The following is a 17,840-nucleotide window of genomic DNA, read 5'->3' as shown; positions in this document are numbered from 1 at the left end:
GAATTCTCAAGTTTTTATCAAACTTAGTCCTTAGTACAGATAAAGTAATTATAGTAGGTGATTTTAATATTCATGTGGACATCGATAATGATAGTCTCAGCACTGCGTTTATCTCATTATTAGACTCAATTGGCTTCTCTCAGTGTGTAAATAATCCCACTCACTGTCTTAACCACACCCTTGACCTTGTTCTGACTTATGGGATTGAAATTGAACATTTAATAATTTTTCCACAAAATTTTATTTTATCAGATCATTTTTTAAATAACTTTTAATTCCTATTACTGGATTACACACCATTAGACAAAAATGTCTTCACTAGATGTCTATCTGATAGTGCTGTAGCTAAATCTAAGGAAGCAATTCCATCAGTACTGAATGTACAATTCAATTGAGCTTCTTTAATGATAAAATTCTAACTATTAGAGGCAAAATTCACCACCTTCTGCCCTCAACAGGCACCGATTTCTCCCCAAACACAAGCACCTTAGAAACAGCTGTAAATCCTGACATATATTTGGACTGTTTTTCTCCAGTCAACTTTTCTGAACTAACTTCAATGATTTGTTCAGCTAAACCATCAACCTGTCTCTTAGACCCCATCCCAACTAGGTTGTTTAAGGAAGCCTTACCCTTAGTTAGTGCTTCTTTACTAGATATAATCAATCTGTCTTCAGTAACAGGCTATGTACCACAGTCCTTTAAAGTAGCTACAATTAAACCTCTTCTTAAGAAGCCTACTCTTGATTCAGGCATTTTAACCAATTATAGACCTATATCTAACCTTCCATTTCTCTCTAAGATCCTTGAGAAAGCAGTCTGTAATCAGTTATGTGACTTTCTACATAACAATAGTTTATTTGAGGATTTTCAGTCAGGATTTAGAGGGCATCATAGCACAGAGACAGCACTGGTGAAAGTCACAAATGACCTCCTAACTGATTGGTGGTTCCTACAGTCTTTAAAAGTAGAATGGGAGGCACAGCCTTCAGCTATCAGGCTCCTCTCTTGTGGAACCATCTTCCAGATTCAGTCCGGGGTGCAGACACCCGCTCTATGTTTAAGAGTAGGCGTAAAACATTCCTTTTTGATAAAGCTTATAGTTAGGGCCGACCAGGCTCAGCTTGGATCAGCCCTTAGTTATGCTGCTATAGGCCAATATGCTGGGAGACTTCCCATGATGCACTGAGCTGCTCTCTCCTCCTCCTCCTCTCCATCTGTAAGCATACATGTCACTAACTTTGCTTCTTCCCCGGAGTTTTTTGTGCTTTCTCATCTCGCAGGAAACCCCGGGTTGCAGGCCGAGCATTCACGGTCCTTAGTCCTGTTGGCATCCTTCCCTGGCTATTGCTGCTGTTATTGTTATTGTTATGATTGTTGCCCCCCCCCCCCCCTTTCTTTCTCTCTCTCAACCCAACCAGTCAAAGCAGATGGCCGCCCACCAAGAGCCAGGTTCTGCTTGAGGTTTCTACCCGTTAAAGGGGAGTTTTTCCTTACTGCTGTCGCCAAGTGCTCGCTCATGGGGGAATTGTTGGGTCTCTGTAAATTAAAGAGTACGGTCTTGACCTGCTCTATGTGAAAACTGCCCTGAGATGACTTTTGTTGTAATTTGGCGTTATATAAATAAAAAATGATTGATTGATTGATTACATTTATATGTTGCTTCCTCCATTCTCCTGTAGCACATGCACTTCCTGTTAGGATGATCATAAGCCTGCACTGATGCAGACTCGCTATTTAAGGGTTTCCACTTACACTACATGTTAATTTGATAAATTGCCCTTTATATGGCGAATCTCCACATTAATGTGTAAACAGAGGGGGAGTGGATAGGGTGAGAGAATAGGAGCTGGTTTAGGATTGGGCCTCTGTTTGATTGGCCTTCAATCTTCTGTTAGCTTTTGTCATTCTTATTGGAACACAGACAGTGATCTCATGTAAATCCCAGCATAGCTCAACCCAACTTCAACCTGAGCTGACTTCTAATTAAGTACAATAACTAAAACACCTGTGTGGGTGTGCAGGGCCTCTAACCCAAGTCACCGGGGTGTCCCTTAATGAATAATTCCTGCAGTTTAGATATTCCAAGTTCAAACAAACTGCATTTTTCAAGTATCCAGGTAGTGAAGAGCTGTATGAACTGTCTTCTCCAGTGTTATTAAACTGTTTTAATTAATTGGCTGAGCTGATTGCTCAGTATATGCTTTTCAAGGTTCATTATCATTGTATTTTTCTTGTATCTAATACGTGCAGTACCTGCAGCAGCTGCTAACTGTGAGTAGGGCTTGGTGACTAAGGAGACCTCTGAACTGCCTCTAAAGTCTTGCTGACCTAGGGGCTAGTTTTAGTTCTGCAACACAATTACTATAAGACCAAATACCGAGTCTTAAAGTTAGGACTGACATACAGCTTATTTTTAGAAGTTTCTCCTAACTCTGCCATTTAGAGCTACTTGGTGTTTTGTGAATACAGCCCCTGAACCACAGTGTTTTTAATAAATCAACAATATAATAATAATAATAATAATAATAATAATAATAATAATAATAATAATAATAATAATAATAATAATAATATTACTTGTAATTCATTAGCCTGATGTGATGTTATCCATGGAAACTTTTGCATCTCTGTTATCAACAAACCTTGGCATGGTGAACATAGAGATGTCACTTTGCATTAACACAGAATGGCAGAAGTAATCAGAAGTTAGCCGCAGATATGGAGCTTATCACATCTAAAAATACAGAGGAGACTCAAAGGATTTTACCTGCTGATTTTTATGGTTTGCAAGGTGAGCCACGTTAATTTGATATTTTTGTGTCTGTCATCATGTTATTTCTGGTTTGCAGTTTAGATTTCCTTTAATAATGTAATCCAATATAATAGGCTTAAAACTGTACATGAGGGAAGAGTTGTGTCAGTGATGGTGACGTTAAAGCTTTGCTGTGTTTACAGAAAAAAGTTGAGAGGCACACACGAAGAAAACAAAGTATAAATGGAAGTTTAGGATGTATGTGCATGCATGCCTAGGTGAGTAGCTATGTGTATGTGTTAAGTATATGTGAGTGTTGTGTTTGGTTTTGTGCATTGGCATTTGTGTGTGCAAATGTCTGTGTGTGTATGTGTGTACACTTCTGACAAGTAATCTGATAATGAAATGATACAGCTGAGCACATAATTGCATCTCAAGTCACTCATCTCTGACGAGTTGCATCTAATTAGAATTTACATGTAGATATCAAGTTGTCAGGCATTTGTCATGAACTAAAGATGGGGTGGGGGTGCAGCGGGGTGGGCCAAAAATAAACAGAAGCAATGAAGAAGAGATGGACAGATACAGGGTGCGTAGGTGAAGACTATCATTATTGTCACTGTCCCTCACACAAAGAAACACACAAAAGCATATGGACATAAACTGACAATCACAGACATGCACACACACTGATGTGTCTGTTTGAGTGGAAAGTTTAACCCTCTGTCCTAACCCATACTGTATACATTTATATATGAACAAACATACTGTATATCTGGTATAGGCACATTTGGTCTTCGTGAATGTATTTTTCCATTTTATTTCCTAGCATGTTAAAAGGCAGAGATATGTGCCATAAACCAGCTATGACTCACACGTCCAAAATATCCCTATGGATTAGATAGTGAGCCAGACTCACAGCTGATACTCACATAGAGAAAAATATAACATATCTTCCTCTTCTTCCTCTCACTCTCCCTCTTTCATTTTCACATTAGCAAACAGACACACACTCACACACACGCACACACACCCGCAAACACACACACACACACACTTAATTCTTTCTGTAAATCTGTGTCTCATTCAATCCTCTTTCCTTTTTCCCATTGTTGCCTGCTGAATTTCTACCTGTCTCTCTCACCAGGACAAGATTGGTGTTTTCCTCTCTCCCCACCATTCTTACACACCCACACACACCCACACACACACAGTCTTATCAGATGTCAGGCCACATTATTGTCTGTCTCTCTGAGCTGCAGAGAGAAAAAAACTGCTGCAGTGCATTAAATCTACATGGCAATGTGTTAAAAAAAAAAAAAAATCAGTGGACTGCTGTTTCAATCAAAAAGTAACTGTGTATTTTAGACATCTCTACAATACTGGTAATCAGTGGCTGAGTAGCTGATACCTTAAATAAGTAAAACCATGGTCTTTGATGTTATTGAACAGGTTAAATATGCTGAAAATTAACTGAGAAATCTTTAGCTCCCATTTGTATGTAAAAAAAAAAACTACTCCTGCTTTGTGGCATAAAGTGTGCAAGTAGAGTGTAGAAGCTGATAAAGGCTGATAATAATCTCAGAAATAGTCCCCCACAGTATCACAGTATTGATGTATTGACAATTCATAGATGAAAAAATACCACATGTAGTACCTTTAACAGAGATGTAGTAGTGAGCTGCATTTTACTGAGAGACATTCTTGCAGGAATCTGTCAATTGGTTTCATTCTACAACTTTGGGGTTTACACCAGTTTGTGTGTGTCTGTAGACAAGGACAGGGCTAAGGATAGCCCTGGGCTAAGAGTTGACTCTGGGATAACTTAGCCCCTTTTTACACACACATTGTTATCGCAGGGTTAACCTATGCCCAGGGCTATACAATTCACACTGCACTTCTACAAACCCTGGGTTAAATGTCCGTTGGAACACATGACTAATGTTTGCATTCTAGATGAAACGTGACTACTCCATCATTTACTTTAGCCCCATTTCATATGGGCACCTTTTAGCTCTATGTTTAGTTGATTTTCAGGGAATAACCCCACAAACTTGGGGCTAACCCTGCTCTGGAGCAGGGCCAGCAAGCCCTATGCTAAAGTCGGGTTTAGCCCACTTTGGAATGTGCCAGGATTGTGCCAGTGTGAAAGCTTTCTTAGCCTGGGACTAAGAAGGTTCAAAGAAAGATTTTAGCCCTGGGCTAAGTGCAGTGTGTAAAGCCCTGTGTGTGAGTAATCTAGCTGATGGACATAGAACAAAGAGTCAACATCTGCTGAATAAGCATGTCATCAGGGAAAAAAGCTGACCTCTGATTAATTTGTAGCATTGCTCAGTCTCTCTTCACACTATATTTACTCTAATAAATGCAGCTCAGTCAAGGAGAAAATGAAAGGTTAATGGAAAATTAATTTGGTTGTGTGTTTGAGCATGTTTATGGTGTGTGTGTGTGTTATGTGATCGAGATAAATCAGTGTTGTGATTTGCTGTCATCAGTGAAGTCAGCACTGACAAGTTTACTGTAAGCATGTAAGCCTAAGAATGCTTTTCAGATCGGTTCATATTTGCTTCAACTGCCTACAGGTGAATTATCGGGTAAGAGTTAAATTAATTCCCATTAGTAATGACAGGATTTTCACTTACCTAGTTACAGTGATGACAGTGAAGGTTATTTGTTGTTTTGTACTAGCTGAGGTGAAACACTGGACCTGAACACTGATTAGATTACTCTAAAACATTATGAGGGTATGAAATTATAAGGATATAAAACATTGTAACCAGGGGGTGCTGACCTAGACCGCCAGCTGCGATGACTCGTCCTCCCAGGCATCCTGCCACAAAGTCAGCCCTCTTCTCTCTCATCCTGGACGTTCGGCTGGGTTTGATCCAGATACCTGCCAGAGGTGAGAGGACAAAAGATATGTCAGTGATCTTTGATCAGATGGAAAATTCTCACTGGTATTTGAAATAAAAACAACAAAAACTGTATGCTATATAGCCTAAAGCATGTGGATACACAACACACACACTCGGTCCAAAACCAATGTGCTGTTGTAACAGCTTTCACTCCTCTGGGAAGGTTTTCCACAACTTTTTGGAACCTGGCTGCAGAGATTTGCTTCCATTCAGCCACAAGAGCATTAGTGAGGTCAGGCACCAATGTTGGGCGATAAGGCCTGGCTGGCCCTCCAGTTCATCCCAAACGTGTTGGATGGGGATAAGGTCAATCAGGTTCTTCCATACCAAACTCAGAAAACCATTTCTTTATGGACCTGGCGTTGTGCATGGGGGCATTGTCATGATGAAATAGGAAAGAGCCCAAACTGATGCCACAAAGTTGGAAGCAAACTATTGTCTAAAATATCTCTGTATGCTAGAGGTTAAAGATTTTCTGTAATTGGAACTAAATGGCCAAGACCAAAAGATACTTTTGTCAGTATAGTCCATGCCACATAATGTTATCTAACTGTTTGTTTTAAATGGTACACATCATTCAAAATCTACCGCAGTGGCATTAGTCAATCAGAGAGCCAAGCAGGGGATTGGAACTGCTCAGCCAAATTGAAATTGGAATTCAATTTATTTTCTCCCACAAAGGTTTGTTTGTTTACTGGACATGGATAGCCAAAAGAGAAGTTAGAAGTTAGATGAGAAAATTGATACTGTCAATGTAAATCAATTAAAAACAGTTCATTTTCAGAAAACGCCAAAGACAACAATGGATTAAACAATGAAGGAGAAGGCTGGACAGACGAAGAGGTGAAAAGGAAGATGGAGAGGAGAAAAAGAAAGAAAGAGATGGAGTGCTTTTCAGAGAGGTCTGTATTCGACATCTGCCTCAGGAGCTCCCTCACTCTGCATATTCCCCCTCTCTCTTTCTCTGGCTTGAAACCCACTACCTAACAGCAGATTAATGTTCTATATTTGGGACAGTGTTAGTGCCACATCCCCTTTCCCACTCCTCCACATCTTCTCTGTAAAAAGCCTTTGCGAGGAAGATGAGCTGCAAATTCACACAAATGCATCAAAATACACCAATGTACAAGCATTAAAAATGTGCTGCATAGATGTAATGCAAATTAAGACATAATGTTACATATGATCAGATTTCAAGTACCCATCAGTGTGGATTATGGTACTTTTCCCCACACAGTGGTGCAGACAACCAGTCATAATTTTTTTTTTCACTCATGGATGATGGTAAGATGACATGGTCATTCATTGGCTGTCACTTACACATGGACACCATTTCATTGGACACCCTTTGGTTTTAGGAAATATAGGATTTTGAAAAGTGAGAGGGACAAACCTTGCTCAGTGGAAAGTAAGCCAATGGGCAATGCAAATTCAACTCCTCGCCAAGCCGTGATACACATACTCAATGTGCACTCTTGCGCACCAGTAGGTGAAAAATCTCAGTCCTCAAGGAGGTAATAAAGGTTTGTTTAAGTTAATCCTTTTTGTTTGTAGTAAACAAACATGTCATCTGTGGAGGAAAGTGTACTGATGTACTTAACTGCTTGGAAGAAAGAAAAAAGAAAACTCAGAAGATGCAATGTGCAACCTTTGAATAAGTGGAAGGACGGAGAATTCCTGCCTGAATGAAGAGGTAACAAACTTCGTCTCACAAGTTAGTATGATTGTTTTGAGTGGAAGTGAACCCAAACGAAAGGGGTCATCTTTTGTTGTTTCATGCTATGGTGACCAAAAGCAACGCTCAGACTGCAGCTTGTGCTTGTGTTAAGAATTTTCAAGCATCACACCCTATAATGCAAGAACAGGTGAACTTGACCTTGCTTAGCTTTAAGAGTGTACAATTCGTGTACTTGCATTGAGCATGACTGGGGCCTAAGATTCTACAACCATGCCAGCAGCTCTGTGAGGCTGTATACAACAGTCCATTCAATTAAATGCTAACGTCAGCATGCTAGCATATTCACAGTAACAACGGTAACATGCTTATGTTTAGCAGGTAGCCCTATATGGCTGACTATGTTCAGTTTGTTAGCATGCTAACATTTGTCAGATTAGCACTTAACACGAAGTACAGCTTAGGTTGACGGGAATGTCATCAGTTTTAGTTATAAGTATTAGTCTTTAGTCATTAAACAAAGTACTGGACCAATAGAAACTTTGACCTGATGATGGTGATACAGGAAAAGTTAAAGGATCATCAAAGTTATTAAAATTCATCCTGAGGCAAACATGGATGCTTGTACAAAAGGTCGTGACAATCCATCCTATAGTTAATGAGATATTTCAGTATGGACTAATAGTGGTAAACTGACCGACTGACCCAAAGACATTGACAACCCCAGAGCCATCCCGCTAGAGTGACTAAAAACTGATAGGCAATGCCTCATTCATGAAACTGAGTCAAATATATCAAAACACTGTCCATCGGTTACAGGCATCAGCCGCAGGAGTTGTATCATATTGTCACAGAGCTACATCACGGGGCAGAGTTTTCCATTTACTTGTCAATCCTTGTTCCAACTCTCACATACTGTCATGAGCTCTGGAAAGTGACCATAAAATAAATACAAGTTCTCTTCGTGGTAGCTATATCACTCTCTCTGACGAGGGGAAAAGTTCATCAATTCCACAGGACCTAAGTCAAATTGCTAGGAGCGACGTGACCTGGGTAACTTCCTGTGGAAGTGTTACAGAAAAAACAACACCCATATGAGAAGTACTTAAAGGAAGTGCTGGAGGACATTGCTTCAGGGTAAAGGGATGCCTGCTTTGCTCACCCTGCCACTATAACTAACTTGATTCAGATAAAAAGCTTGGATGGGTGAAAAAATAAATTGTCATTTGACCACACAATAAATTTAGTGTCCCATACTCTCACAGTGCAGACAACTAAATACTCACTTGAGAGCAGTTATCTCACCTAACAGAAAGGTGCTTGTTTGTGTGTACTTCTACTGTAGCCAAGGCTCCAGCACTGGAAAAGAGAAAACCAATCAAACTTTGCCAACACTGAACATGGCAGAGGCTAGAGAGAAAGCTTACTGTAAAATGTCATTAATTTAACAAAACATTTGTCGAAGTCTTTGAGAGACTGGTGTTGTTTTACTTTGGTGCATTCAAATTGCTGATACTTTTCTGTTTACTGTCATTTTTGAACTGCTGGTAAAATTTGCAGTGCATTACTACCCAAGAGAATTAAGAGAAAACATCACTTTGGTTGAGAAAATCATTTTCTAATTTCTGTTAATCAGCATTACAACAGCGGAGGATAAGAGGATAAAAAAAAGCTCTCCACAAACAAAGGAATCAGCACATTTTCAAAGATGTTCCTCATGTTCAGAAACTAGATACAATAAGTAAATTTGAATTCTTGTAAAGTGTTGCTAAGACAATGAAAGTCCATGGGAAGAAGAGAGGAGAGGAAGGAATGAGAGAGGAAAGAAGGAGAGAGGAGGAGAGGAGGAAGGAGGAAAAAAGTAGAGGACAGGAAAGGAGAAAAGAAGAGAAGAGAGGAAAGGAGGAATGAGAGGAGAAGAGAGTAGGAAAGAGGAGTAGAGGAAGGAAGGAAGGAAGGAAGGAAGAGGATAAAAGAAGAGAGGAAATGAGAGGAAAGCAGAAAAGAGATGGAGAGAGGAGAGGAGGAGAGAGGAAATGAGGAGAGAGGAGAGGGGAGGAGAGGCATATAGTATTTTTGAGATAGCACAAATGTGTTGCAGAGCTGCTGGCTGCAGGGAAGTAATGGCAGAGATGCAGAGCAGCTACTGCTTACTAATAGATATGCTGGCTGCAACAGATCAGCTATTCAGCCATAGAAAATGGAAAGGCCAGATAACATGCAAATATACTGCAGATATATGGAAAGAGAGGAATGAGGAGTAAAGCTTTCAAACAGGCATGCAAGCTTGTAACTTTTGCTGTTTTTCTCTTTCCCCAGTGCCGTCTGTAGATAAATTGGCAGAAATAGCCATGACAGTGTTGTTGTTTCAGTGTCTCTGCTATCTCTGGATTCAGGGCAGCCTCTGCACTTCTTCTCTGATTGACTGATAAATGTCTGTGTGTGTGAGTTTATTTATGTAATGTTTATTTTTATATTGCCAAGTATATAGCATAGATTAAATCCACATAAAATATCATTTATAGCCTAAGCTAGTTTACAATGTTTGTCCCTAGATGGGTCTTTATACAGATATACTAGTCTTTGGGTGAATGAAAAAATGGGAGGTACCACCATGCCACTGAGCACCTTAGAAGCCTGGTTATTTAGGCATTTGTGGATGAGTTTAATATCAGCTAATTTACTGAAATGTTTAAAATGTGACATATTTAGTTTCTTAAGAACATGGCAGTGGTGGGATGTTACCACCTTCTTCTCAAAAATTCTAAACGTTCAATTATGTATCATCTAAGGAGGCTTGATTGTTGTAGCTGCTTATGACCAGGCAATAGCTTAAATGTGAAAATGCATGAAAGTTTTTGCAGCATAAAATGGTCTCATAAAACAGTCTCTAATTTATGTACTGTCAATTTACTTTTGCAGTCTTACTCACCATCAGTGGTGGAAAAAGTACAGAGATCTTTTACTTTAGTAAAAGTAACAATACCACAATGAAAAAAACAACCCATCTTCACAAGAAAAACGACAGTATAGGTAAAAATTCAGGCCAGCAAAAACAACTTATAGTTACATTCACGCCATCTAGCAGCCGAAGTAATTATAACCTGGGGTAGTGACGCAGTTCAGATGATGTCAATATAAGGTGACTTGATAAGATGATTTCTGCTTTGTTAGCAGAAGGTGGGTTGGGTTGATGGCTAGATCACTGTTTGCTTCCCACCTCCAAGTATCATGTTCCCAACCGTGAGTCAGGACATTTTTTTAAAAAACCCATAACGTTGTGGTGTTTACTGTTACCATGACAATGAAGGTTGCATAACTTTAAGGAAGTATAAACCATGTTTCAAGTGACAATATTTTGTCCCTAACCTTAACCACAGAGTTGTCATACCTGTAAAACATAATTATTTTTGTATATAATACACATAATGATATTTGTAATGGTTTTGGAAATCGAAGAGCATTACTACAGCTGATAGATGACTAAAACGAATTATAGGTTGTTTTTGCCGGCCTGAATTTTAGACCTATACTGTTGTTTTATTATGAGGATGTGTTGAAAAAATACTCTATTACAAGTAAAAGTTCTGCATTCAAAATCTTACTCAAGTAATAGTACATAAGTATTGGCAGCAAAATGTACTTAAAGCATCAAAGTAAAAGTGCTCACTATGCAAACTGTCCACATTTCAAGTGTTATATCGATCATAAATATATTGTTGGAATATTAAGGTTGATCCACTGACATGTACATGTAAGCAGCATTTTAAAGTTGTCAACACAGAGCTAATCTTATCTAATCTATAAAAATGCTATTTTATAGTTATTTTATGAAGATGATTCCATATTTTTACGTATAAAATACACTATGGACTGTAAGTGCTGTGACAGCTGGGTAGGAAACAGATAAAAAAATCCACCTGGTACATATATAACATTATCATTTGCATGCATCCAAAAACCTGCCCCGCAACATGATTCTAGTAAGTCCTTTATATATCAACTGAAGAGAAGTGGGCCAAGGACAGAACCCTAATAAATTCCTTTTTTACCTCCTGCAGAAGAGGATTTTTACTTGTTAATAATAACACACTGTTCACAGTTAAAAAGGTAGGATTTGAACCATTGCTGAGTTTTATCAGAGGATTTGAAGAGTTGAATTTGAAGAGTTCATGAATGGGGATGTCATGCTTCAGTGAGTCAAATGCCTTTTTAAGATCATCTTTATGAAACGAGAGAGGAGGTGATGTCTATGTGTTCTCACATAGTAGCCTGTCACACGTGTATTCTCACACACATCTACTCACAAAGCTAGTCAAGCAGAAAGCTACCAAGAGAAAAAGCGAACCATTCTCCCATACAAAAAGTAAAAGTCACATGCAGCATTCTTCACAGCTGCTTTAACCTATACAGCACAGTGTGAGTCACTCTGAGGAGGGCATGTTGCCATTTCTCAGCACACAATATGAATTATATTGGCCTAACCACCTACAAACTTTGGGAAAAAGGAGTGAGCAGGCATAATTGACTTTGGCCAATGTCTTTTTTGTTCTTTCTGGACCAACCGTCTGCACATACAGACATACATGTACTATGCACACACTGTGTGCAGTGGTGTATGAGAGCTGATGAGTTGAGTGACATGTGGGGCAGATATGTGTCTGGTGGACTCAGCTGGAGGAGAGGAGAGTGTGTTTATTTAAAGCTCAGAATCAAACCTCCTCCTTCTCCTGTTTCGCCCTCCCAGACATCAGCACTTCACTATATACCCATCACCAAGCTCAATAGGACAAGCACACACTTAGAAAGGCATATGAGATGGAAGCAAGAGCACACACGCTTATTAAGACACAGTCTTTTCAATAGATACACATGCACACAAAGAAATAGATGATCAGATTCTGATATGTACATAGGAGGATGTGGACGTTTATCTGCACAATATCACCTATGCACTTCTTACATTCTTTGCTCCTGATACACTCACACACATGCCACATCTGCCCACTGGAAGGATACAGTTTCACCCTACCTTGCCCCATTTCCAAATGTCATCAGAAGGATGATATTGGCAGGAAATGAGGTGATAATGACAGCAGGCCCCTCTCTGGGATCGCATTCTGATAGATGGCCAAAAATGCATTGAATATTTCAGGCAGAAATCAAACAGCTACACTCACTGCATGTAATCACAACCTACAAGCAGGTCCAGACAGCAGTCAGCAGATAAATCAGAGAAATGTTGGCTAACATTAACCATGTTTGCTGGATTTCTCAGCTGCCTATGTTCAGAGGACACTTTGTCATCATTTTTAGATGACTGAAAATTTAAGGTATATTTAATTTCAAGGTAAACTGTCCTGGAATACCAAAACACAGACTGATTTCTTTACATCCATTTTACTCTTTGAGAAATTGTTATGTCATAGAATTGTATCTTTTTCATGAAAACTGCTTTTTAAAAAATTGGTTTTAAAAAATGGACCTACAAACCAAGCAATCCAAAGTTACTGCACTGTGGCTTTGAAATCTCTGGGCTCTCTGGAACCTACTATTGCATGTACTGCACTCCAGAAAAACAATGAACTAGGCAACGAAAGCAAGTGAGCTAAAAGCTAGATGGTGAGATAGCTACAGCCAGCCTTAGCTAAAGCAAAATATAGATGAAAATGTAGAGGTAATTACAATTTATCCTCTGGGGACCATAAATATACCAAATTTAACAGTAATACATCCAATAGCTGTTGAGATCTCAATAAAGAACTAAAAAGTCTGTCTCATGGTGGCACTAGAAGAAAAATCAGATGAACACCAGTCATTAAAATATGTCATCTGGGAACCATCAATGTCTGTGCAAAAATGTTTGTCAACCCATCAAGTAGATGTTGAGATCACAGCACAAATGAAAACTTTGCCTTGCTGGTGGCACTAAAGGTAAAGTAAGAGCATCACCAATGTTAGAATATATCCTCTACAGACCTTGGATATTTCTTATAAATTGTCATCGCAATCCATGTAATAGTTTTCAAGCTATGGCGAAATGTCAACCTCATGGTGGCAATAGTGGAAAATTCAGGGGTTCACCAATGTCAGCAGACATTGCCATCCCTAGAGCCATGCTGCTAGCAGGCCTAAAAACAGAACATTTATCATTTGCAAAAAGCTGCCAAGAAGATAACCATTATAATGGAACATCATCAGAAGTAGATTATCAGCACACAAACATATTATAAGATACATATCCATCTTGGATCTCCTAAATCCCTTTCATTAAAAAGTGCAACCTGGGCTAAATTGAAAAATGATCCACATTATGAGGATACAATTTCACATTATCTTATCTAGAGTACAACATATTACCATTAAGATATTCCACAACAGTATTCACAACTCATACACAACACTAACATCAGCATGTGAATCATTACTGAAAGTGTTTACAGAATGAAGAATTACCGTAGTATATCCAATGTGTTGAAAAGAATCACTGTCAGAAGTGTTTGTTGTCCCTACAAACTAAACTGAGTTACATCAGGGTCTACAGTGTGTATGGTGGTACCGTGATACTGAATGTACAGTATGTGCATCTGCTGGCTGACAAGACTGATGACGACTCCTCATCGACCTTTGCAGGCAGGTAGGATGAGATTTTATCAATGTGATATAAAAAGATGTAAGCTGTTACTGAAGTGCTTGCAGTCATTCAGCCAAAAACAAGCCAGCTGAACTGAACGATGTTAAACACCCACATGCATATCAGCTATCGTTGTAATAATGTACTGTAACAAGCTGTCAGGCAGGGAAACAAGCAGTCATACAGCAGGTTGAAGGCCAGTCAAGTAAGAATGGCAATCAGTAGAAATAATGTAGCTGGACGCAGGTTTTTCTTAACTCTTTAACTGGTTTCTCCACTGTTTGATGGAGCACATTTTGAGTCATGAGAAATTGCACTTAACTCAATCTGTTTGAGCCATCTCTAGCAGTCAGTTGAATTGTTAACTTTTCCTTTTTTTCTTTTTTTTTTTTTACAAAAGCTGAGCAGCAGTTTCCTGATTATAAACTGTTGTCTGTACAATACAGCTAATGTTATTACACTGTACATTTGTTGAAATGATTTTATTAGTATTATTTATTAGACATTTTTAATTCAAAGAAAACACAAAATAGGTAAATCTAATGTGATACTGCTCATACTAGTAATACTAATTTTTAATTTAAAGCCAAATTTAAGCGCAATAACAGCTGTGCACATTGACACAAGTGTATCAGAAATACTCAGTTTTATGCTTGATGCTTTGTTGAGTGATCCATCGCTGTTGTGCTGATCTATATTATATGGGTTTTTATTTGTATTTGTCCAGTAGTTATTTTATTTTATTTATTCATTGAAATTTCAAAAAATTTCATGTTTATGTTATATGTTTTTTGTCCATAAAAAAAGATTTATCATGAAAATGTGTCTTTTATTTCATTATGAAGTTAATGCTTAATGGGCAGTGTGGTCAGGTGTAAAAAAATGTTGCTTTTGTTTTTCCTCAAAGTAACAAAAAATGCAAATAATAATAATTCCACTGCCTCTTACTGGGAAATCTACTACCTTCTGTCTCTTCTGCCGCTCTCCATCTCTCAGTGGGTTCTTTTAGCACTCTGTTGAATCACATTTTACATGCTTCTATGAAAAGCTTTAAAAACTATCTTTCTCTCAGCCTGTTCTTTCTCTTAACAAGGTTTTCTGCTGGATCTGCTGGATCAGCTGGATCTGCTGGTGCAACACAAAGCCCTTAAAAGTACTCCCTCTGCATTTCTTTATGCTGCTCTCTGATAGTGAGTATTTACTCCCCCCTTCTCTGCAACTGGATTTGCATCCTGGACAGACAGATAATCACTTCCCCTAACTGAGCCACACATAGACACACACACACACACACACACACACACACACACACACTAATGAATGTACAGCTTGAGGCAGTTGCTGCAATGCAGGTTGGATTAATACCACTCTACTATTGATTAGAAGGATCAATGCACTAATCTGCATGTCTTATGAGGATTGAGAGGATGTGCAAAGCAATCTGAAAAAACAAAACACTGTGCAGGACTTAGAAACCCTCCAGTGTGTGCAGAGATAGTACAGTATGCGTTCATGCGAGTCCCTCAGCACCATGGACAGCTCCACATGCGGAGAGTAATGACAGCTGCCTGAAATGAATGTGGGTCTGGTGAATGAGGGAAGATATTACCCGGTTCATTTTGGAGATGATCCTGGACAAACCGATTATCGCGGCTCAGTCCTATACAGCAGGGCTTTAGGGGACACTCAGGACCAAAACAGTGAGGGGCAGAAGACACAAGTGGCAGGTTTCAACTATAGGTCTGCTCTGCCTCTCAGTAATCCCATAATTATTCATTCTTAGTGGGTGGGCCCGTGGGTTAATGTGGGCTTTAATCAGTTCTTCTATCATGACCACATCATGCACCATGACATTTCTGAACTACAAACAGATCTACTGTTTGTCTTCCACTCTGTTTCTTCAGTTGCTGGACAGAATACACAGATCCACCCACTGAAAGCAGCCCCCAAGTTACAGTTATCATCCGCACCTAAATGAAAATGAGAGAGCACTCATCTAGAAACATCACAAGTTGTCAAGGTGTTAATAAACCTTGGGCCTTGGATGATTTAACTGCAGCAGGTAGTTAAGAGGTACAGTACCAATCAAAAGTTTGTAAGTTTCATTCAAGGGTTTTTTTATTTTATTTTCACTCATTTCTGTTTATAGACCAATACTGAAGAAATCAAACTATGAAACAACACACATGGAATCATGTAGTAAACAAAAAAAGTGTTAAACAAACCAAAATATGTTTTATATTTTAGATTCCTCAAAATAGCCGCTGTTTTCCTTAATGACAGCTGTAGGGTAATTTTGGCTCAATTTAGGGAATTTTAGTGTTAAGCAGAATTACTACACAGAATTTCTTCAATTATTCGTCCAGCGATATAACTTCAGAATCGGCACAATAACACTAATAAATAGTTTCTCTTGGTGATCAGTCAAGAGAATCTTTAACACATAAATCAATAAATCAGCTTTGGAAAGGGATTAACTTGCACTCAGAAAAGGGATCGGATACGTAAAGTGACTGAAAGTAAGTTAAAGAAAACAAAGGCAATGAACTTATACACAAAATATTTATTACTAAAAGACTAACCTTACACACACAAAACAACACTCACTAAACAAACAATGACACTACAATGAATGAATGAATGCAGAACTGGAGTTTGTCAGAAAAGGGGGTGCAACCGATGAACAAACACAGACTGACTAGTGACCATCACTGGAAGCAGCTGGTAAACTGGGGTGGCAAATTTAAAATTCAATTCTAAGCAGATTAAGCTTTTTGAGTTCACCCGATTAGCAGAGCAGAAGTGTGCTACTTGCATGTCCGTGGACTGGTAGCTGCTGAGTGAGATGGTGCTGTCAGGAGGGATGAGAAGGTGTTGCCACGGCATGGAGTGGAGATGAAGAATTGTCAGCTGAAGTTAGTCTCAACACAGAGAAAGAATGGGACTTCGTACCGGTAACAAAAAGAATCCAACTCTATGCATTCCAGTGATTGTCTTTTATAGGTACAGTAAGGTAAGGGACTTCAAAGAAGCATCTGACCAGTCAGAGAACTGCTGATCCTCCAGGGGTGGTGTCTTTGTTTGACCCCCCTCTGAGGACATGGCATCCACTGGAAGTCAGATAATGTGTCTTATTTTAAAACAACTTCTTAAAACTGTACCTTTTTACCAAACAACTACCATGACTAAAAATCTAATGTTCTTATAATTAGGAGATTACAATGCTACCAAACACCACATGTTTATCTCTAGTGCTTATTGAGATATTAATTACCAGATTTTAACACACATATAACTTGGAGAACTATGTTAAAATTATTGTAAATTTCTAACATAGTTATAGACACAAATGTACACATTCAAACAACAAGGAAAGAAATAAGGCAATGGCATTGTAGCCTTTTTAAAAGCATGCAGGTATATCTGGCAATAGTCTCTTGATTTGGGACAAAAGGGGAAAAGGAGAGACAATCAGAAAGAGGGGGGGTTGTGATTGTCTGTCGGGAGTGTCCCAGCATGAGAGGGAGAATTGTTGTGCAACAATGTGTTCAGACACACACATTTCAACACGGCAGGTCCATCCTTAGACCTATTGGTCAAACAGTGTTGTTGGACATTTTGTTGAACATTTTTATTCCACCTTTCCTTATGGGATTCCATGCAGGCTGGAGGTAATTCCTAGAGTTGCAAATACCAGACCCAGGACGGCTTACAATGTCTTTGGAGGTGCCTGTGAATACCCAACCCTGGCTCTATCAGAGTCGTTAACAGTCCCTTGCCAATCCTGTCCCGATGTCTGCTTACTCTAGGAGGGCTTTGATCTGTCTTAACTGTAGATATGGTTTTTGCTTGGTGTTTGGT

At 39.0% G+C, this 17,840-nt stretch overlaps 1 protein-coding gene across 1 annotated transcript in view; it reads right to left on the bottom strand.

The window, feature by feature from the left end:
• LOC137184063 (kelch domain-containing protein 8B-like) overlaps positions 1–17,840 on the bottom strand; it is a 225,932-nt gene that overhangs the window by 21,882 nt on the left and 186,210 nt on the right. Inside the window, exon 5 of the mRNA XM_067591386.1 lies at positions 5,547–5,648. Coding sequence (XP_067447487.1) covers positions 5,547–5,648 — 102 coding nt within the window. The remainder of the gene's footprint in view (positions 1–5,546; positions 5,649–17,840) is intronic.

Source organism: Thunnus thynnus, chromosome 6 (genome assembly GCF_963924715.1).
Source record: "Thunnus thynnus chromosome 6, fThuThy2.1, whole genome shotgun sequence".
In the NCBI taxonomy this organism is placed as follows: domain Eukaryota; kingdom Metazoa; phylum Chordata; class Actinopteri; order Scombriformes; family Scombridae; genus Thunnus; species Thunnus thynnus.
The sequence above is the reverse complement of the archived record's forward strand: the minus strand, read 5'-3'. Positions and strand labels throughout refer to the sequence as shown.